Source organism: Platalea leucorodia (genome assembly GCF_965183815.1).
Source record: "Platalea leucorodia genome assembly, chromosome: 7".
NCBI classification, from domain to species: Eukaryota; Metazoa; Chordata; class Aves; order Pelecaniformes; family Threskiornithidae; genus Platalea; species Platalea leucorodia.
The window spans coordinates 59,460,741-59,482,052 of NC_138829.1; the positions used below are offsets into that span (position 1 = coordinate 59,460,741).

Genomic DNA, 21,312 nt, shown 5'->3' on the forward strand with positions numbered 1-21,312 from the left:
ATCTGAAAACTATTGCCACAGATACATTTAATGATTTTTTTAGCACAAAAATGTGGATTTTAATCAACCTCTCAAATACAGAATAGTAAAAGCTTTTATTTCTGTACTGATCAATTCTATGCACAACTGATTATTTTTAACAATATTCTCCAAAATTTTCATAATGTTAAAGAACTCCTGCTTTATTCCATTAGTGAACTAAAAAGAAGAAATCTATATTCTTACTTATTATTCAAAAATTCAAATTACTTAACTATAGTAGCAGAGCCATTAATATAAAAAAAAAAAAAAAAGACAAAACCACAACATTGCGTTTATTTTTGAGACTGTGGCAAAGAAATCCTATTTCTTTTATTCATTATGACTTATCTTGGGTATTTTTAACAAAGCCAGCTGGTAAATGAAAAAAATATTTCGAAAATGTACTCAGAACACCCAAACATTTATATACTGTGCAAATATATTATGGTTTGCAAATAGAACATAATGACTACAAAGACCTAACCCCCCATAAGACTGTAAATATTAAGTAAGCTTTTCAAAACAAATCACTGCTACTCATTTTTGTTACTTCTTTCCCAGACACTTGAGAGAAACAGTAAGTTCTGAGGTGCGGAAGGTGCTCAAAGGAACATTAGAGCAAAATGAGGGGACATCCCTCCTTCCACCTGTCCCAACCATTCCCCTTCCACATACCCAATCTTAAAACTGATGATGGTAAAATACAGTTTTTAATTGGCTCTCAAGTAAGATATGTATCAGATGCTTACAGCACAACAGACAAAAGGACTGGGGTGGGAGGAGGAGAAGGACAAGTAGTACACATACATACAATATCAGGAAGAACTGATACAGAAATTCTGGTAAAGTAGAAACCTGCACACTTAAGTACTTACAGGTTTGAACTATCCCCAAGATTGCACAAAAATGAAATGCAAGCTAATGTGGATCACAGAGTACAAGTATACTACAGTAAAAACACCACTCAAAAGTGGATTGTGGCATTCTAGTCTGTACATTAACAGTTGTCACTAACTGCAGTAACAAAAGACCTGAAAACATTTGATTAAACAAGACTAATTGAAGATTTAAAACAATACCCAGAATATCGTGTATCATGAAAGAAAAGATAGTGTCTAATGACAACAATGAAATCATCCACATTCTTTTTTCCCATCTTCAGTATAGGTGCAGGCCTATGGTTCCAACTGCACCTGTGTGCTTCTAACCTGTTTCCTTCCCTCCAGCTGATTGTTCCTAACACTACCCTTGAACAGTAACATGTAATCTACTCCAGGGTAGGAAACTAAGATACTGGCAATAAAAATATTTTGTGGTCAGATCAGAAGCAAATCCAGCTCATACTATAGTTCTATAATTGCTAAATCCAGTATAAAGAAAGAGACAGAAGCTTTCAGATGACACTGATGAATGGGACAGGCTGGGGAAGAGCAAACAGGATCATACTTTTGCACCTGCCAGTAGATTGGCTTCAGCATGACATGAAACTGCATGAAAGAGCTTAGTAATAAGTCAGAAAGAGATAAAAGGGATACTACATGCAGAAAGCAGCATGGAAAAAAAATCCCATTGTTCGTAGGATCAAGAGGCAAAAGACTGCCTAAAAGATCACTTCTCTTCCCCCACAGGTGTAACTCTGGCAGAAATATTTTACTGAAATAACAAAGAAAGAAATGGTTGACAAACAAGGTAGTAATTCTGAAAGCAGGAGACAATTTTTCTTAGGAAATGGCATATTACTACAAAACCTAGTGAGTGTGAATCTAACCTATTTTTACATTGAGAATAAAATTCAGAAAATTTGGAGCAAATTGTCTATAGATAAATCACTTTTTATGGTTTACAATGAGATGGAGTACAAGAGAAATGATATTTCTACTTTTCAACTTAGCATTCATATATATGTTGACCACAAAACTTCTTCACGGTTTAAAAAAAAAGATAAGCACAACAGCTTTACACACTCTCCCTCATATAATAAAAGACAACAAACCTGGCTAAGGATCTTTCCAGACTGGTCTCCCATTTCTTGTACAAGGTCAAAAATTTGGAAATTCCAATTGTTCATCTTCTCCATTAGTGAATCATGGTCTAATAACATTGTTTCTAATGTAGGACTCTGCTCCACCTGTATGAGAGTAAGATACTTTATCACCTCTAAAATAACAATGAAAACTAATTTGTCAGTTTTATTGGCAAAAAAAGCCATGAAAATGATAAATCATTATTGAACTTATTGAATGGTGCTGTAACTACAACTATGAGAAAATCATAAATCAATAAAACAAATAGCACAGTTAAGGGCTTGACTTTTCATATTTTGTGGCGGCAGATTCCAGGGCTTTCTGAGATGGTGCTAAATTGTCATCCTTATTTCTTTTTAAACAAGATGAGTTAATAAAACAAAGCAAAAATATGCATAGGCTAACAAAACATTTACTGAGCTTTAACAGTGTTTACTAACAAAATGTTAGTAAAGCTTAAACCATTTGTCTCCCTGCACTTCCAATATACTGCACTGTATGAACATTCATTTGTAAGTCCCACTGAAGCTGCCGCATCTTTCATAAACTTCCAAGAGAAAATACTAGTCAATCAGTGTTTGAGCATACTATCAATATTAAACCTACACAAATTAATTTTGATCAACAAAAATTAATACAATCACCACCTTTCTTGTAATTCGCTAGTGAAATTTATGCAAGCTGGAAATACACAATTGTTAAATGAAAATTTGAATTCCAACGATGCACCATTTCCCTCCAGAAATTACAATTCTTAGCAATGCAAAGACCTCTTTAAAGCATTTTAGAAATTATAAAGAAATACTGTATTGATAAAAGTTATTGCAAGTTTTTTTGCAATTACATGCTTACAAGCAGATTATTTTGTGTTTGATCGATCATTTCCTTCCTCTCATCTTTTTTCTTCTCTGTATGGTGGAAAGATTCTTTTGAAACACTAGCACTTCCAATTTCACCTTAAAGAAAATACATACATAAATACTATATCAATAATTTATTTGTAAATTACTAGTGTCTAATAATTCTTGAACTGATCATACAGATTCTTCACAGAAATGTAAGTAATAGCTTGTTTCTAAACCATTTTTATTTAAGAATTTAACAACAAAAAAGTTGTAAAGGACAAAATTTGTTACACAAAACCTATTTGAAGATTGAGAAAAGCTAGAAGCATAACTTTTTACTTGCAAAAATTGGTTCAGTGATTAGTTTAGCTGAGATGGCAGAGAACTTGTTTGATATATGGAGTACAGAACAACAAAGCTATGAGTGGAAGCCTATTATAAAATCTTTACTCTGACGCAGGCAATATTTTAGATTATCTTGATTAACTTAAGTCACAAACTAGACTAAAATATATGCATATGAGTTACTTAAACTATAGGAAAAATTTCATGTAGAAATATAAAAATGTCACTTTTTTTTTTTTTAAAGCAAGTTGATATGAAATTTTTGTCTATTTTGAAATCCCACCTGATTTTCTGTCTTTATATTCTGCAAATTCTGGTTCTGGAGTTGGAACAGGCTTGAGTATCTGACGTCCACAGCTTACAGAAATACATGAAAAACATTTACAACATTCAGTAATTGTCGTCTTTTGCTACTCCTGTGTTGTACTGAAAAATACCTGCAAATTACTTTTCTTAAAAAGGCATGCTTTTGAACGTTTCTCCACCAAGTGACCTTAGTATTTTCTCCTAAATTTGGCACATACAGATTTAGTCTGTACTTAGAAAATAATCAACCATCATGTCCCCTGGACTCACCTCAATGAATTAATAAAGTAGAGCTAATTATTTAGAAAGTATTGAGAAATACAGAATTCAATTCCCAGGTAGGAAGTCCTCCCTTTCTAAAAATATGTAAAATATTGTTACTCTACAATAACTGCTGCTTTCAAGGAGGAGCCATTTCAAATCAATGGCATACATACAGCATTCGTTAGTATCCCCTGGATAATACAGTTACAAATTATTATGAGATCACATGCCTTTTTTTTCAATACTAGTAGATGTATAGGTCTTGTTATATTTTTTCATTTTAATTGTATTCTTTTCAATGCCTATGAAGTTACTAAAAATTTAACAGAGTTTACAGTACCTGCTACACATATAACCTACAGGTGTTTTAACTTGTTGGTGAAAATCTGGAGAACTAAATGTGTATCCTGGAGGCTTATGTAAATTAATGCTTGGTTTTGTAAGAAAATCAGCAGTATCGGGAAATTCTACAGGTGACCAGCTGCTGAAAGCCCCACTGGAGACAGATCCATGACTAGGTGAACCCACAGGACTCAGGCCAGGAGAAGCACCTTCCAAAACAAACATTACATGGGGTTTGGATTACAATAAAAACATTACCATTTAGAAAGACTGAAATTAAATGACAAGAACCTTTATAAATTGTAAAGAAAGTGCAAGTTTTCAAAACACAGTGTAGAGTTCACACAGTTAAACACATATAAAGTAGCTAGATCTATTCCAAGTTTTGAGATCTACAACTATGCAGCAGTACAGGCTACACATCTGAGTGGGCAAACTATGTAACGTGTTATAATATCTGGCTTTCAGAGGCTTGGTTTTGTTTCTAGCTTTGGCAAAATTTAATCAGTAGCTGAAACTTTCCATATTCCTTTCTGATTCAGGACTGTTTTTTTAAATTTTCCAGAAAAAAAAATCATCAAAAACAATTCACTATTGGTAACTGACTTAGACAAAAATCTTTTACCTCATTGTTTTGCAATAATGAAAAAATATGCTTGAGACGTTTTTAAAAACAAAGTAAAAAAACAGAATTTTGTAATCATATTTTTGAAGCAAGGGATTAAAGTGGGCAGATACTGGCCTTTTTTGACAATTTATTTATTGGCATGATGATCTATCTAAATCTGCCTGATAAGCCATTGGAAAAAAAAAAAAAATCTAAAGTTTGCTCATGGGTAATTAGAGATAAAAAACAAACAAACAACTCCATCTTCCTCAGGTCCATGAAATTCCCCATTCCTGTTCAAACAGTAAGCTAGGGTTTACTTCAGGCTTCTGTCTGTGAAATCTAGGAAAGAAAGCTGGTAAATCTGGACTTTGGCTACTCTGTGCCTAACATGAATTTACAATAAAATTTTGCATTAATACAAAACATCATTTCTTTCCCTTGTGAAAATATACAAAAGGCAGGTTATCTACAAGTGTCCAAGGTAAGTTATAGCCATTGAAAACATACTTTTATCAAAAAGAATAAAGTGCCCGTGAGCAAAATAATGAGGCATTCTGTGGACTTTACAAATCTGAATCACTTATTCTGCTGCAAACTATGAAGCAAAAACTCTATCATAAGTTTTATGACTGTACAGTGCCTGATAACAAATTACTAAGAGAATATACAGTATTGCCCCTAAATAAGGAATGCATAGATTATACACTTCCAACAGTGTCATAGGCTACACTGACTTGACTCACACACCCTAAGAGTAGTATGTAATTACATTTTGTTACAGTAAAAGACAAGATTTTTCAAAGTCCACATTGCCAGGTGCAGAGACAGAAGTTTTAGAAAGCAAATGTCACTTCACTGCTGCAAAGAAAGATCTGGAAAGTTGAGAAGCAATTTGTAAACTCCTTTCCAGAACTAAAACACATTTATACTCTAATGTTGGTTACTTAATTTCATCCTTTTTACATGTACACATTCAGCAGGTTTTAAATGCATATCATTGCGCTCTGTATTTTCCACAAGATTCAAAGTAGAGAAGTGCAGAAGGCAGCCCCGCTTTTTATGAGCATAGAATCATTGAAAATGTGCAACAATGTGTTTATGTGCAGATGTGACCTGAGTTGGCATGTTTCTTGGTGTTCAGAGGAGTGAAAGGGAAACAACCAAAGCATCAATAAGTAATACAGAGAAAATCGGTGAGTTGTTTTGTTTTGTTTTTTTTAAAAAATATGCATTCATCTCTCTCAATCCAGCCTGCATATATAAAATTCTATAAAACAAAATTATTAGACAGGTTGTTATTTTAAAATCATGCTAAAATGGACAGGCAGAAATATCAAAGGAAGTAGTTTTCAAGTTTTCACTTAATATGGGCAAACAGACCAGTTATAATCCCTGAAAAACTGATATACACATTATTTCAGCACTGCTGTTACAGTATCTACTATTACACTGACAGTGTTAGAATAAAATCTGCTCCTGCTCCTTCCAAAATTTGTTTAAATATTCATCCCAGATAGGTATCAGGTATTTAGGAGTGTCTACATGACTGTTCCATTACAAAAAGCATAATTACTAAAAAAAAAATTCCCTTATTAATGTACACAAATGTTGCAATTTTCAACAGGTACCAGCCATACTGAACATCATAACATGTTGCAGCTACATAGCGTTAGGTGTATAGTTGAGATTTCTACAAAGTTGGTGTTAACTGTAATTTTGAGTATTCTTAGAAGCAGATTAAAAATAAAATATTTTTTAAATATATGCAACGTGCTGATGTTATTTTAGTAGTACATTTACATGAAAAAAACCCAATTGTAATACATGATATACTAACTACTACCTTGACATCCTGCCACTAAGCTATACAAATTGCACGATCTTACCTGCTCGTCTGGGACCTATATGATGAGTCAATGTCATAGAAGATGATCTTTGTTTTGGTATTGTCAGCAAGTTTGCACCAAAAGACCCATTTGAATGAGATCCTTGGCTGAAAATAAAACAGTAAGAATTTTTTTTCTTTCCTACCTTGTCTTCCATTTTTATTAAATAAAATGCTTATAAAATGGCCAGACTGTTCTGTTACCGGTCCACTACCATTTAAGAAAAAGACAGTACTAGAAAGAAGTTGAATTCAAGATCAGCTAGACAATATATGTCAATTATATGGAATAAAAACTGCTGGGTACTGGGTGAAAGCAACAGAAAGCTTTATGCGGTCCTAAAATGACACAATAAGTATATTCAGACCATGTGCCATAGGTTTTACTTTCCAACATGGTATTTACTTTTCTTGAACATCTTAACAAAGCAAGCTATTTTCTAACAGATCTGATAACATTTAAAAGATTGGTTACTTTGGAAATACCATTACGATCTTACACAGCCACAGCTTGCTTTTCAAATCAATTTTGCATATTTAATTAATAATTTTGTTTGTTATCATCTTAAAACTAAAGCTGGTTTTGACATAAAGTCGTATTGTACTTCAGGAACTAAACTGCTAAATTCGATTGTGGAATTATGCCATCTGCTGTTCTACGCATGAAATTGCACCCCAAAATTCCAATTGTGTGTTACCTTTAGTAAACAAAAACATGCTATGCAATTAAAAATAATTGTATACATGTACTTTAAAGTGAAAATGGTTTATGTAAAACTAATTATTTCATTTCAGTATGGGAAAACTGTATTTACCAGACCGAATTTAATCTTGTTTAATCAGATTTCAAACAAAAGTCAAATACAGAAATAATACTTGATCTCCCATTATTTGTTTAACTATATAAATATAAAAAAATGAGTTAAAGCATAAATGCAGACTTATTCTTCTGAAGTCTGATGCTGACGTGTTAGTCAACTTTAAAAAAATGTTTGGGTTGACAACTGGGATAGATTGAACTTTTCACTATTTGTACACTGTTTAGCTATCATGTATTCTTTTAAAGCACATAAAAATGCTGCAACAGTATTTAGCGTAGGAAGACTAAATATTAAACAAGATCAGTTCATCTTGAACTAGTGTTTGAATGAGAAACCAAATCAAGAATTTGCATGGAAGTAAAACAGCATCTCTCAAGAGCTGCTTTTGAACACTGTCTGAACGGATAGAAAAAAATTCTGGAACATTAAATCAGATTTTGTAGTAATATTAATTTATTGTACCACTATGTAATATCTTATCTTTCTCAATTCAGCTAGAATTCAGTTGAAAGCAGTCATTGTATGTAAAAAAATATTTTGATTTTTGATAAGCTTTGCTCCTAGTGAGCAGTTTGCTGTTTCACTGTCCCGTTATACTATTAGCCTGCTCCTCCTTGCTTCTCTTCTAACATTCATTGGGTCCTTCATTGGGCTGAATCAGCTGCCGAAGGCAGGAAAAAACTGCCTGTTTATTGCTGTTATTTTTCTGTCAATTCAAAGGGCTGACTCAAGAGCCACAGCCAATGGCACAAAGTGCTCTAGGAATGCAAGACTGCCTCTTTTGGCAGCAGGAACAGCTATGCCAGTTCAGCTATTTCATCTAACCTTATCTGTAAGGTAAGCATCCATGGGGGATTTTGAGATGATTATGTGTTAGAAGTTAAAGGGTACCTGATAAGAACGATCACTGGAAGATGCAAGGAGACAGGGACAGTGCAAGTGTTGGCAAGAACTCTGAAGGGCAGGACACAAACCACAAAAAAGCAGACACATATTCTAGGGCTGTATCGGGGCGGACAGGAGCAGGGCAGGGGAACATAGCTAACTAGAAGTGCTACTCATCAGGGTCAAGAGAGAATTTAAAAGTGATGGAGTATGCGCAAGGGTGTTTTCCATATTGCTGCTTTTAACCGGGTGAGCTTGAGTAGGTTCTTCGGTTGGTAGGAGCTGTAAGGAAACGCTCTGTAAACATACACTGTGTCTGCACCAGGAGTGCTGAGCCTCAAACTGAAGTCCCACGGTTTGTAAGTTTAAAGCAATTTCTTCGGTTATTTCCAGTGGATATAACAGGGGAGATGCTTTCAAACACGGATAACCAAATCAGCATGAAAATACAATCTTTAAACTACTACTACTGCTACTATTAGCATCTTCAATTATATTTTATACATAAACCACAATTAAGTTTTATTATGTAAGAAAGAACTTGAAGAGCATATTTTATTCAAGAGGAAAAAGCCACTGACAAGGGCCAAATTATTTAAATGGTTCACTTTAAAATTAAATATAAGATTGATAAATAAATTATTGAATGTGTGTATATAAACTTTCATCCACTACTAGTAATTATCAGTTATCAGCATAACTCATATTTTCTTTAAAAAAAATGCATCTATTATACATAGGTCATAAGGAAAATAAAAGATTAAAGTCTTAAGAGATACCAAGTGTTAAAAAAAAAAAAAAAAAAGGCAAAACCACACTCATTTTTACAGATTCAAGCTGCAACACAAATTCAAACATTTGTTAAACCTTTCTTACAAGATACTGAGCAAAGCCATACAGATTTACACACTGGAAAAAAAAAAAAAAAGTGTGAAGTTTCACTCATATACAACATTAAACAAAAAGAAAAAAAGTATATTTATTTTAATACTAATTAAAAATGTAATATTAATTCTGGAAATAACAGCTTTATTTGCACCCTATTGACTAATAAGTAGAGAAGAGATGACTTTCTTAATCTACCTTACTGCTTGCTTGATGACCGTAGGAATAATAAATGTTGCAACACACACAACAGTGGCTACCAAATGCAAGAAAGGTACATCATCTTTTTAATTAGAAAACAAATTTTGAGGTATGTGGAAGTTGGAAAGTGATACATATTTTAAGTAAAAAGGAGAAGGAGGAAGTCAGTAAAGGTTTAGAGGTTAAATTAGTTTGTTTTGCAATCGTGCATGTTGGACTTTTTTTCATTTCCTACTAAAACTGATATGCAGGCCTACTTATGATGACAGAGCATGCCATTCAACCTCAGAATGACCCGATTTCTACTTGAGATCAAACAGAGTTACAAAATACGGTATATAATTAACTTGAAACATTTTCCAGTTTATGCTGGCAGAATTTGGAGACTTAATTCACAAGATTTTACATTAAATACTTCTGCTGCCAAGTTCCAACATTACAGACATGAACATTTTAGAAAGGCTACATTTATATTGCCCTTAAAATGTGGTTAAGTTTTTACCTTGATGTGTTATATTCCTGATGAGATCTCTTGCTGTTACTCCGTTCCCATCTAGAAGATGTTGATTCTATAGGTGGAATGCCAGAAACTCCTGAAGTTCGTCTCAGCTGTGGTGTTGGCAGGCTATTCCTGCTATTTAATCCCTGTTGAGTAATTTAACCATGGTTAAAATCTATATAATTAAACACAGACATTAAAATTTTATTTATCGTTTGTGAAGACTATTTATTGTTATTTTTTTGTAGTGAAACAGTACTGTACAATATGTTACATTTGCTCTTATTGCTCAAGAAAATAAAAAAAGATGCAATCAAATTATTTTGCTTACTAGGAATAATTATTTTCCATACCTCTTGTTTTCTTTCCCCAAATTAAAATATGTAAAGACACTTGTACTCCGAAATCCATGTGGTCCAACAATTCAGAACTTTTAAAAATGGAGATCTTCTAGAGATAGTCACTTGCTGTACAATTACAGATTCTTTTTCTACACATCCCAATCATATGACTACGCAGTCAGCTCTCCAGCTCTCAGGACGGTCTGAGATTTTGATAACTCGGTTGCTAAATATTGACATTGCGAGTACTGTGGAAATTGTGGAAAGGGCAATGCACAACTCACAGGGTCAGTGCTGGTCCATCAAGGCTCCCTCTCTGCTTCCACACCAGCCCCATAGCACTCGGGAAGCTTTCCAGGCACCTCACCACTTCCAGCCTGGAAGCTGTGTTAGTTTAGGCACACTGCAACCCAAACACTGGGAATCACCCTTGTACGTGAACACAAAGCCCTCTGCAAAGCAGGGCAACGGCACTCAAACAGTCCTGTATGGAAATAACTCAGGACTTATTAGCTCTTCCGTACTGAAATACCCCCAGAAAAGCATATCCATGTTAAAATAGCAACCAGTAGAACCTAATGAATAGAAAGGATAGGATCACTGAATTGAAACTGCAAAGCCAGCTCTGGCCTATCTGCATCCATTGCACAGATAACCTATACATTGTATTTTAAACAAATATATATAGATTTATCTCTGCCTACATTCAGTCCACAATCCACTTGTTAACTCATCCCTAGATTTGGCCATTCAAGGGGGTTGGGGGGAGAAGATTCTTCTGCATAATACAGATGTGTGTAATCAGACCTTGCAAAATAAAAAGGATGCCAGGAAAAAATGTTTAAAACAAAAATTCCAAAGCAATATTTGCAGTATTGAGTAAGGTCTGCACGGTCACGTGTGAGAACAGGTGACCCTTGGATACTACCACTTCACAAGTCTGGCAAAAATAATGACTTTGCAATTTTAAGCTTCATCAGGTGGTCAAAGATCATACTTAACTCACAAAGCTATTACATATTTAAAAAAAAAAAAAAGAAAGTGTTGACACAAAGTACAGTCTCTTACCCTGAAAAATCAGACTGCTTTGAGTCCTTGATATGGGATGTACCTTGACTCTGTTTGCTTTGCTGCAAAGCTGTAGTGCCAGCCAGAAAGGTGGAATGGGACAGGCAGAATAAGACCACCATATTGCCCACAGAAACATGCAGCAGTCCTCAACTGGCCTTACCAGAAAGAGAACCATAGAAGCGTATGCTGTGTGCTATCATACAGTGGTAGTGCTCTCAGGCTAGAGTGGACCATATCAATCTAACCTGCGTGCTCTCTACAACATGGGGAGCACAGCTGAAAATTCCCAACACCGGAGGAGAAAGATCCACTCCCTGAAACAAGTGCACATGGTAGCACAATATGGAAAGAAGGCCCCAGCACCTGCACTTACTTTTTCTTCTTCCTGGCTACTCTAAGAACAAGGGAACACTGGGGATATGACAAAACTCCAGAACTTTCCCCTAGTAGATAAAGAAGCAGAGAATAAACAAAACATGGGTAGCAAAGGACTGAGGAACTCGAGATCACTCTATGCTAGCAAAGTCACTGGTAATCACTATACAAAGGGGAAAAGTTGCTCTGGAAACAAAATTTAGACCGTGACAGAAATCAAAGTTGTTATGAAAAGACTTTCAGTTACCAGCAATAACAAGGCCAGGAGACAAGGGATGGGGATACTCAAGTGCTTGCCTAGACAACTTTCACTTGCCTAAAGTGTGAAAACTATTAAAATCATGACTGTTGATAACACCAGAAATCCACCAATCTGGCAAGCAGTCTACTACCACACGCCAGGAAACCGGGGGACAGTCCTGTCATGATGGAAGTGAAAAATCTTTCTACTGTAAAGCAGAGCAGCCCTGAGATGTTTTTTGTCTAACTAAGATTTCCTTTTTCTTTTTTAGGAACTTAGAGAGACTGATCAGTGAATAGCACCAACTGGGCAGTTTACACTTTCCAAGTTGTTGGCTACAAAGAAACTCAGAGTGAAGAGTTAGTATTAGGTAACGAGTTACTGCTAGCCCAAGGTCTGAAGCCCAGTTTTAGTTTCTTTTCCTTGTTTTTTTTTTTTTTTTTTCTACCAAAGAGAGCAGACAGTTCCCCATCAGAAGTGTAAAAAATTATAACTGGGTACACTCTGTAGCCAGTCAGGGAAGAGAAATAAAGCAAAGAAAGACCTTCTTTGAAATATGGAGGAGACCTTTTATATTCCAAGTTAGGAAAAGAGAGAATGGAAATTTTCAATATAGTCTGAAAGGTCCCATTTTGAAGAAATACTTTCTTGTGATTTTTCTTTGGTGTGTCATAATCTGGAATTTGTGCTGACTTACCTGGTTTTTGAAAGAAAGAGAAATCTTTTTCTTTCTTACAGTAACATACATAGGGGTAGATCTTTTGGCTTACCCCTAAACATATACCAAAGTCAAACATTCATGGAATGATAGTGAGAAGCACTATTTTATCCACCAGGTAAATTAATATACAGAAAAAATACATACTTAAAGGAAGAGTTACTTTTAGGAAGGAAGAAAAGAGAATAGCTGTGAAAAAATGTAATCTTTCAATCTCACATAATCTTTATAATCAGTCTTCAGCAATGAATATTTTTCATTTCAAACAATTCTGACTAGCTATGCAGAAATTTTAAAAATCATAAGTTACATTTTCACATTCACATAAATTATATTTTTCACATTGGTATATCAATCCTTAGCAGTTTTCAAAAAAATCCACAAAGAAAAATATACGCTGAACGATTATGATCCCTACCCAACTGATTTCTGTAGATATCCATGTGACATTCCAAGGAATTTTATACTGCAATGATCCTGCAGGATCTCCCACAGAGTAAACTGTAGACACTGAGCTTTTCCCCAAAAGCATTTGTCTTGACAATGGTTCCCAACAGACATTTCACAGGCTGAATCTGGCTCGAGGCACTGTATCTTGCTCCAAAATACTAAGGCAACAAGTTGATCAATTTGGGCCAAGCTGTCTGCTGCCTGGAAATGGAAGGAACTACAGGGCAGGGACGTCCCAGACCAGCTCCACAATAAACAGCCTCAAGCTGTCAGTACCGGGCTACCCTAGAATTATTAGCTCTGGTGCACTGCAGCCGCGTTTCTCTATTTGAATGTTTTTCCACCACATTCCTTAACATGTCATATAGTAACTTGCTTTCACTTATTTACCCTAGATAACGGAGAAGTGACAGCAGATTTACACACTGGCCCCATAAAGTTATGTGCTGCACAGAAAGACGAGATATTTTTCCTTTTACATAGCTGATTTGTTTCTGTCTGATATTCACAAGAGTAAATTTCTTTGAAAAAAATTGTCAATGAAAAAGCCATACTGACAGTAATTGTTAGCTCAAGAATGTGGGACAATCAAGAACAGCCCTGTTTGTGTCATATCATGAGAATATAACATCTTCACTTTATATCTCTTTTTAGTTTTTTTAATCCTGTGTTTATTTCAAGGAATCATGTGTTCAGAGTGCAGACCAGTGCTTTTACCTGTCTATCCATCAACCACTTGAATTTGCATTTTGGTACCTATCTACATTTCATTCAATGTGTTTTCACAGCTGCTCTCTTTTGACCTTAAACAGTTCACAGCTACTCAGTGAAGAAGCTACTATCCATACAAGAGCACTCTTTCCAGATGAATTTTCCTTGATAATTTTTTAAAAATTGCAACACACATGAATGAAAATTGAAGTCCTTTGACCTTAAGCAGCTTTCGATCTCCTTTTTCAGCAGGATCCTCTATTTCAGGACATGGGAAGAAACCAGGAAATGGTGTGAATGGACTAGCCTTTGGCCTGCATGTGCCTGAGAAAGCACTAATCAAACTATTAATGCTTCGAAGGGAAGAAATCACTTGTGGTGGAAGGGATGGGTCGGTCAGGAGGTCTGTTAGCATGTTTCGAGCCTCATTTAGTACTGGAAGATCAACTCCATTTCCACTGCCAGCATTCTAGAATAGATGGAAATGTTGCAAACTATTAACATGTCAAAACATTTCACAGTATTCTAAATTTTAAATAAGCATCTCATCCATTGCAAATTTGGAAAAAAAAAAAAAAAAAAATCAATGTAATGTATTTTTCTTTTAAAGAAAATATATACATATAGACATATGCAGGCACCAACTTTTGCATTGTTTTTTTTCGCACAATAAAAAATACTTCAGAATTCAACATTAGCTTTTAGCTTATTTTTCTCTATTTAAAATAAAGATCTGGTGCCAATTTTTTAATCTCAATTTTTCATTACTTTGTCTCAGAATTAAACTTAGTATTCTATCTCTTCCAATAACATCAACAGAAATTTTGGTGACCAAACTGTCATAAGGCCCTTATAGAGGTGCAATTTCCACAGCCTCATTACTTTTATTAACCCTGATTCTACTGAAACAAATCCTAACAATTCTGTCAAAAGTGATTAGTTTTTACTTGGTATAATTCTCTGAACAGGAACAGCAATAGCTGATTAGACACCACCACTGATACAAGAGAAAGGGAGAGAAACAAGCAATCAAGAAAAAAGGTGAGAACCTAGTAGACTCGAGTTTGGTGACGTTGCTGGGGAATCACTTCCTAACCTTATGCTAATGGATATTTCAAAAAACACACTCCCATCTTAGTTAGGTTTGAGACTGTTCTCATATACACCACAGAAAGTAGATCCCTGTCAACTTGGTCAGAACTGCTAAATATCAAGCCTCTGTTACATAGAGCTAGAATGTACTAGGACAACTTAGGCAAATGAAACATCAGCAGAAAAATTGAAAACTGACAGTTTACAGTGAACTCATATTTCACACAAGAATAATTAGGTTCATAATACACTGACCTGGTAATAGGGCTTGTACCATTGCTTCAAATCCCAATCCCAAAGTATCATCTGTAAAGAAAAAAATAAAAAAGAAAAAAGAAGAGTAAAAGGTGATATGCTAATGCTGAAAAACAACAATGGAATAAATCTGGATTATGTGATGTAATATAAAATGCTTCTCACTTCATGTTTTTATAGGTAACTTAGGCCATTTTCTCAGTTAATGCTACCCCAGTAAAAGTCCTAAAGAAGAGTTTGATGAAATTGCATGCAACAGAGATATCTTGATGACAGAATAATTATATGTCCTTATTTCCGTATTTCTGGATTGTTTATAAATCATTTAACATGTACACTAAACTAGGTGGTGACAGTGCTTTCCTGCAAATCTATCCTAAAACCTCCAGTATCTTTTATAATTTTTTTCTTTCCAGAACCATTCAAACAGTAGCAATTTTGTAAATACAGTGCAGAAAGCACTACACTAACATCATTTATTTTTAAAAAAGGCAAAGAGCTCCCCAATATCTCAGGTTAAAAATTGGTAACTTTAAAAGCATTTTCTTGCAGGAAGTTTTGTTAGGTTTTGCTTGAATATGGTTTAAAATCTACATGTTCTGAATAACTTCACAAAACCCACCAAACCCACAAAAGAACGTCAGCAACACAATCTGAAGATACTATCAGCTTCAAGTACGTCAACAGCACTCACTTACTTTTTCTTCTATACTGACAAAAATAAAAACAATATACAAGAAATGAAATTCAGATGCCTGTTTTGTTTCAAAAGTGTTCATTCTTCGTGACTTCTTGACAGGTTCTAATTATTCTCCGATAAATTAATTCATTTGCACAACATGCATTCACAAATTAAATAAATATAAAGATAACCCTTTTTTTTCCTCTTTTCCGTAGCTACAGAGCACAAATACAGAGCACCAATACCCCACTTGGTAGTTCATATTCTGCAGTCCTGTAAGTTATTTTTATAGATAAGAACTATGTTTGGTTTTGTTCCTCTAAGACTAACAGCTCTTTCATGGAGAAAACACAATGTTCCAGGCTGGCACTTGTCCAGCAGAAGGTGCAGAAAGCGTCGATAAAGAAACACAGGCTGACGTGTCAGCAGTACCCAGGCAAGGGCCGCACGTAAAGGCTCTTTTTCTCTTCTGTTATCTTCAGAGAGACACCATTAAACCACGTTTAAAGTTAACAGTTATCACATCCACTTTCTATGAAAAGCGAAGAGATCTATCATTAAGCATGTGCTTAAACTAGGAGTAAGTTATGCTATATCAGAAAGTCATATTGTACAAAGCAAGCAGATCTAAACCAAGAATTAAGAATTTGAGGTTTTTGGGGGTTTTAAGTGATTAATCTAGCTACCATCTCCTCATTCTTTTTATTAAAAGAAAAAGAAAAAAAAACAAAAAAAAAACCAAAAAACAAAAAACAAAACCCAAAAACTAAGCATGTGAGATGACTGTTAGCCTGTCAGTGACAAGCATTAAGATAATGACCAACATTATCTGGCCATATTCATTTTGCATTATGCATTTGGTTTTAGCATGATCATTGTAAAGATGAAGGGGTTTTTCTTCCATAGCAAACTAGAATGAGTTGTCCATCTGGGCAGGTTGGGTTTTTTTGTTTTTCTTCATTCTCAGATTTCTCTTTCCAGATTGACATTTATTTACTGTATCGAACATAGGTAAATCTTTTGGTTTCATTCTGTCCTCCTAAGCTCGGACACAGAGACTGCATTAATCTGCTTCATTGACTTTTGATTCAACCAGCAACAGAGATCAGGTGTCCACATGAGTTTTGTTAGTTGTATGAGCAACCTTTGATACTAATGGTCCATGAAGTTGCATCAGCTCACTTGCAATCTTGCAACCTCCATTAGGAGACACAAAAGAGGTTTCCCTTCCCCCAGCTCTTCAAATATTTTATTTTTCTTTTAAATATGTGGTATATTAGCTGATTTTATTTATTTGTCGTAAATGAGATCTTAATAAAATACCTATGCTCTTGCTAACTCCAGAACATTTCTGTACCAAACCCTTAATTGCAACTATTTTTACTGATGCAAGCTCCTTTATGCATCCTTTAAGCCATTGCGAGCTTTTGTGCACATGTATGTACACACACACACACACACACTCACATAAGCTATACTTTTATAATTTTGGGGGTCAAACTATACAACTAAAAAAGTTCAAAACCTTCCTTTTGGCTTTAGCCCTGCTATAGTAAAGAAACAGGCTCAAAGTTGCAGAGGCGGAAAATATTCAATGGAAGGTGTTACTGCTATATCTTGTGTCCCATACTCACCGAGTATACACAAGGTAAGATAACGTGCACAGCTCATGCAAAATCTACTTCCAATGCAAATAATGGTTTGATATTTTAAATGGCAGGGTGCCATTTTATACACAATTTTATTTAAATGAAAAATTTCACAGGTTGGATTCATGACTGAAAACTTTCTGTTGTCATTTAAACCAGAAGATTTAAGCTTACCAATTTTACAGGAAAGAAACTAAAACAGTTTTGAAATAAACAGAACTTTAGTTTACCTGTATGTTGCCAACAAATTTTTTTTTAACTCACTATACATCACCTTTAATTAGAAGTTATATCTCCTGAGAGAAGACAGGTGTAGCATATTAACACAGCTAGCAGGCTATCACAGTCTATATTAGCTGTAAAATTTTCAGGGCTCATTCCATGTGCCACACGTTAAAGTAATTACAATGAGCTGATGAAAATTTTAGGCACAAAGTACCAATCTCTTCTACTAAGCACAGTGGAAAAAATGCAGATCACTATGCAATGAATATTTTTCCATGGTAAATATAACTTGGTACATCTCTCTACTAATCAAATCCTTACAGGTTAATACTGAACGGGGGGGTGGGGAGTATTACCTTTTCTTAGATGCTTACAACACACCACAAGATGGCACTGAAATCCAGAAAGCCTCCCCCACAAAAACAATTTCGGGAGAAAGGAACAGAAACCAGCAGCATATTCCTTAAACAGGCCTTCTGCAGAATTGAAATGGTTTGAGGGACAAGAGGGGGTGACAGTTTTAAAGGTTGACAGCTGATAAATTCTGCTTCTTTACAAAATTTCTCTGTTTAAAGAAGAATTTACTCCTTACTATTCTATTCAGAAACTAACTGTAAGGAAACTGTACTTTGTTTCTCACTACATACCAGGCTTAGTTTAATTAGCCTAACTCCATGTCTTGCAAGTTAAATCTGGAATACTAAAAAAGCAGCATTTTTGGCATTATTTTTGTTGAGAGTTTGGCAGTCAAAGCTTTAATTACTGTGATCATCAACAAAAGTTACAAAGTATTCCCGGAGTCGGATTAATGTTACAACACGAGTAAAAAGGATACAGTTTATTTTGACTTCACGTGAACAGAGCAACAGACCTTAAAATAGGTCTTAGGCAGAGCCTCAGCAATTTTTGATTTTGCAACCATAAGACTTGTTGCAGAAAGATCTGTACTCTGTAATACTAAGATTTTGTAATCCATTGCACATAACATTCTTCCTCACCTCCTCCAACAAGAAACACCTGATCTAGGAGGGACTTGAGTCATAAAAGTTCCAAGCTACAACTTCAACCTCTGCTTAGCAACTCACACACTTTGGCTTTTGAGCATCCACTGTCAGTGCCAACATCACAGCAATCACATGTCTGGGAGATCCTCTGAAAATAAAACTGCAGTGGCCTCTGATATTGCAGATGAACTTCTGAAAAGTGAAAAATGTATAGCCCTCCCCCCATCACCATGTATACCAAATTACCAGTCAGCTTGGAGAAGTTCTCATATCAGCCTGACTCTAACCCCAGAGTCTCCCAGTCCATCTAAAGAGCAATGATCACACTTTCCTGCTTTTATATAACTGCTGTCAAGCTGATCAGAGTTTTGAAGGACAGTTAATAAAAAACAAAACAAAACTAAAACCCACGCATAACACAGTATTATGCCTTGTTCTTTAACAGTCAGGGACTGCATTATGTTTAACTATAATAATTGAATCTATTTAGCCTATGAAATAAATTTCAACACAGTTAAAAGAAGACAGGCCGGCTTACAAAACCCTTTAAGTACAAGTGACCTTTTCTGATTTGGCCATCACCAGCCAGTGATGGGTTTAGGTCAAACTGAAACACGTCACTCAAAACAAGGTAACAACAGAAGGAATTTACATCACTGGAAATACATTTTTTTTAAAGGCTAAAAAAGTTGCTAAAGCTCAACAAATTCTCCACAGAGTTGCTATTCTGAAGAGTGAACACTATGCTCACTTCTATGGATGTTTAGTCAAATCTAAGGAGATTTTAAATATATATCACTTACTGAAAATATGCAGGAAAATTGACAGTAGGCATCAGATATTACCCCGTGTTTATATTTTCCTCAAACAATGAAAACTCTTTCCACGTACTCCAGAGGAATTGCCATGCAATTTGAACACAAGAATTTTAGAATCAAATTATCTGACAGTATTTGTAACCCATCTATTTACTGCGGGGGGGGGGGGGGGGGGGGGGAGGAGAAGGCTCTGATTGTTGAATATCAACCCATATCAACCCAAGACTTACCAAAACTGAAGGATGACACTTTTGGAAAGTACACATTGTTAGCAATGTCAGAAACATTGGTTTAAAAAAGTACACAAGGTAACAGTATAAAGGGCTCCCCTAATAGCTTATAGTTCAAACAGCAACAGGAACAAGTAATATTAACTTTTGCAAAGAAAAAGGAAAGAAGTGCTCCTCTGAGAAGCTTATAGTCTAAATAAAGTAAAAACAGATGAGAAATGGGAGAAGACAGTCAATGAAAACCGGCAGAGCCTCAGGGTTCTGTGTTTTGTTTTTAATGATTTTTCTATATAAAAAGTTATCTTTCCTATCACGGCACAGCCAGTGTTTCCAGGGCCTGTAACAGATGTGCCTTTCAGAAGGCAGTTGATGCCATGGAGGGTGGAGTTCTTTTGGATCTTCTTTGCACGAGTGCCACAGCTCCATTTGGCTAAAGTCATGTTTGAGGAGTATTTTAAACTTCTAAAGGTTTAAGTGCAATGAAAGCCTGTGGGTTTTACTTTTCTCAAGTTATAAACCACTAAAATTACTACAAAAGTTCACTAAGCATTTTTAAACAATTTTTTTCAACTTAAATGTTCAACTCAAACTATATTTGGCTAGATAACTGTGTAATGATATTTTCAGAATAATTTAATGTATAAAATACAAAATAACATCATCTTAGTGACTCGAGAATTACTTGTGTTTGTGCAAAGTTGTACTAAGGACAACATTCATACTTACGCAGAGATTTAAAATACATGGCTACAAAAAATTGTTTCAGAGCTTAGAAATCTAAAAATCAATTTTAAAACTAGAATATACTTAATATATGCGCTCTATACCCTAAGCTGAAATGCGCACACCATCTAAGGCTATACACAATGTTAAGATTTGTAACATTGCTGGTTTGGTTGCCTAAAGTAGGTAAGTGGGAAGTTTTAGTTTCAATGACAATACCATTCAGGAGATTCAGCGTCTCCTTTAATGCTTGTTAAGAAAAGAAAACTTGTCCTATTTGACACCACCCATTCACATTCTATGCTCCAAAATTTTAATGGAGAAAAAATTAGTACAAAAATGAGTTTCTACTTCTGGCTGAGTCTTTCATTGATCAAATATAAAAGATTCCTCGTTGCTAGTAGCATCTGTTTGACACCATTAGGCATTAGCTCCGTAAATAAGTATTTCCATAGCAACCAAGCATAGAATTAACTAAACAATGAAACCAACACCATAGCAACTTGATTCAGAAATCAGCTCTGTAAAAAATCACTTCATTCAAAAGCAAAATTCTACAACCAGATGAGAAACTAATTTATTGTAAAATATGAAAAAGGTTACATTACATATCCATTTCTTTTCATGACTGCCTTTCAAACAAGACTGATGCTAGATTCACTGCTTTTATTTCTAAATTAGTCTTTTGTAACAGCTTACAATCAATTAGCTTTTTAAACCCATGTAATTTAATGATACAAAAACAAACACAGCAGTATACAACACAGAAGTCTTGTTTTATATATTTATTTATT

General features: G+C 34.9%; 1 protein-coding gene across 3 annotated transcripts in view; it reads right to left on the reverse strand.

Annotated features, from left to right (window-relative positions):
• The window catches only part of PDE3B (phosphodiesterase 3B), a 93,096-nt gene that overhangs the window by 10,705 nt on the left and 61,079 nt on the right, over positions 1 to 21,312 (reverse strand). For 2 of the 3 annotated variants that reach the window (XM_082318273.1, XM_082318274.1), the window contains exons 2-9: positions 15,188 to 15,238; positions 14,061 to 14,309; positions 9,937 to 10,079; positions 6,644 to 6,750; positions 4,146 to 4,356; positions 3,519 to 3,592; positions 2,898 to 3,001; positions 2,015 to 2,149 (exon numbers count right to left, since the gene is read on the reverse strand). In XM_082318273.1, coding sequence (XP_082174399.1) covers positions 2,015 to 2,149; positions 2,898 to 3,001; positions 3,519 to 3,592; positions 4,146 to 4,356; positions 6,644 to 6,750; positions 9,937 to 10,079; positions 14,061 to 14,309; positions 15,188 to 15,238 — 1,074 coding nt within the window. The remainder of the gene's footprint in view (positions 1 to 2,014; positions 2,150 to 2,897; positions 3,002 to 3,518; positions 3,593 to 4,145; positions 4,357 to 6,643; positions 6,751 to 9,936; positions 10,080 to 14,060; positions 14,310 to 15,187; positions 15,239 to 21,312) is intronic. The other variant, XM_082318275.1, reaches the window with a different exon arrangement.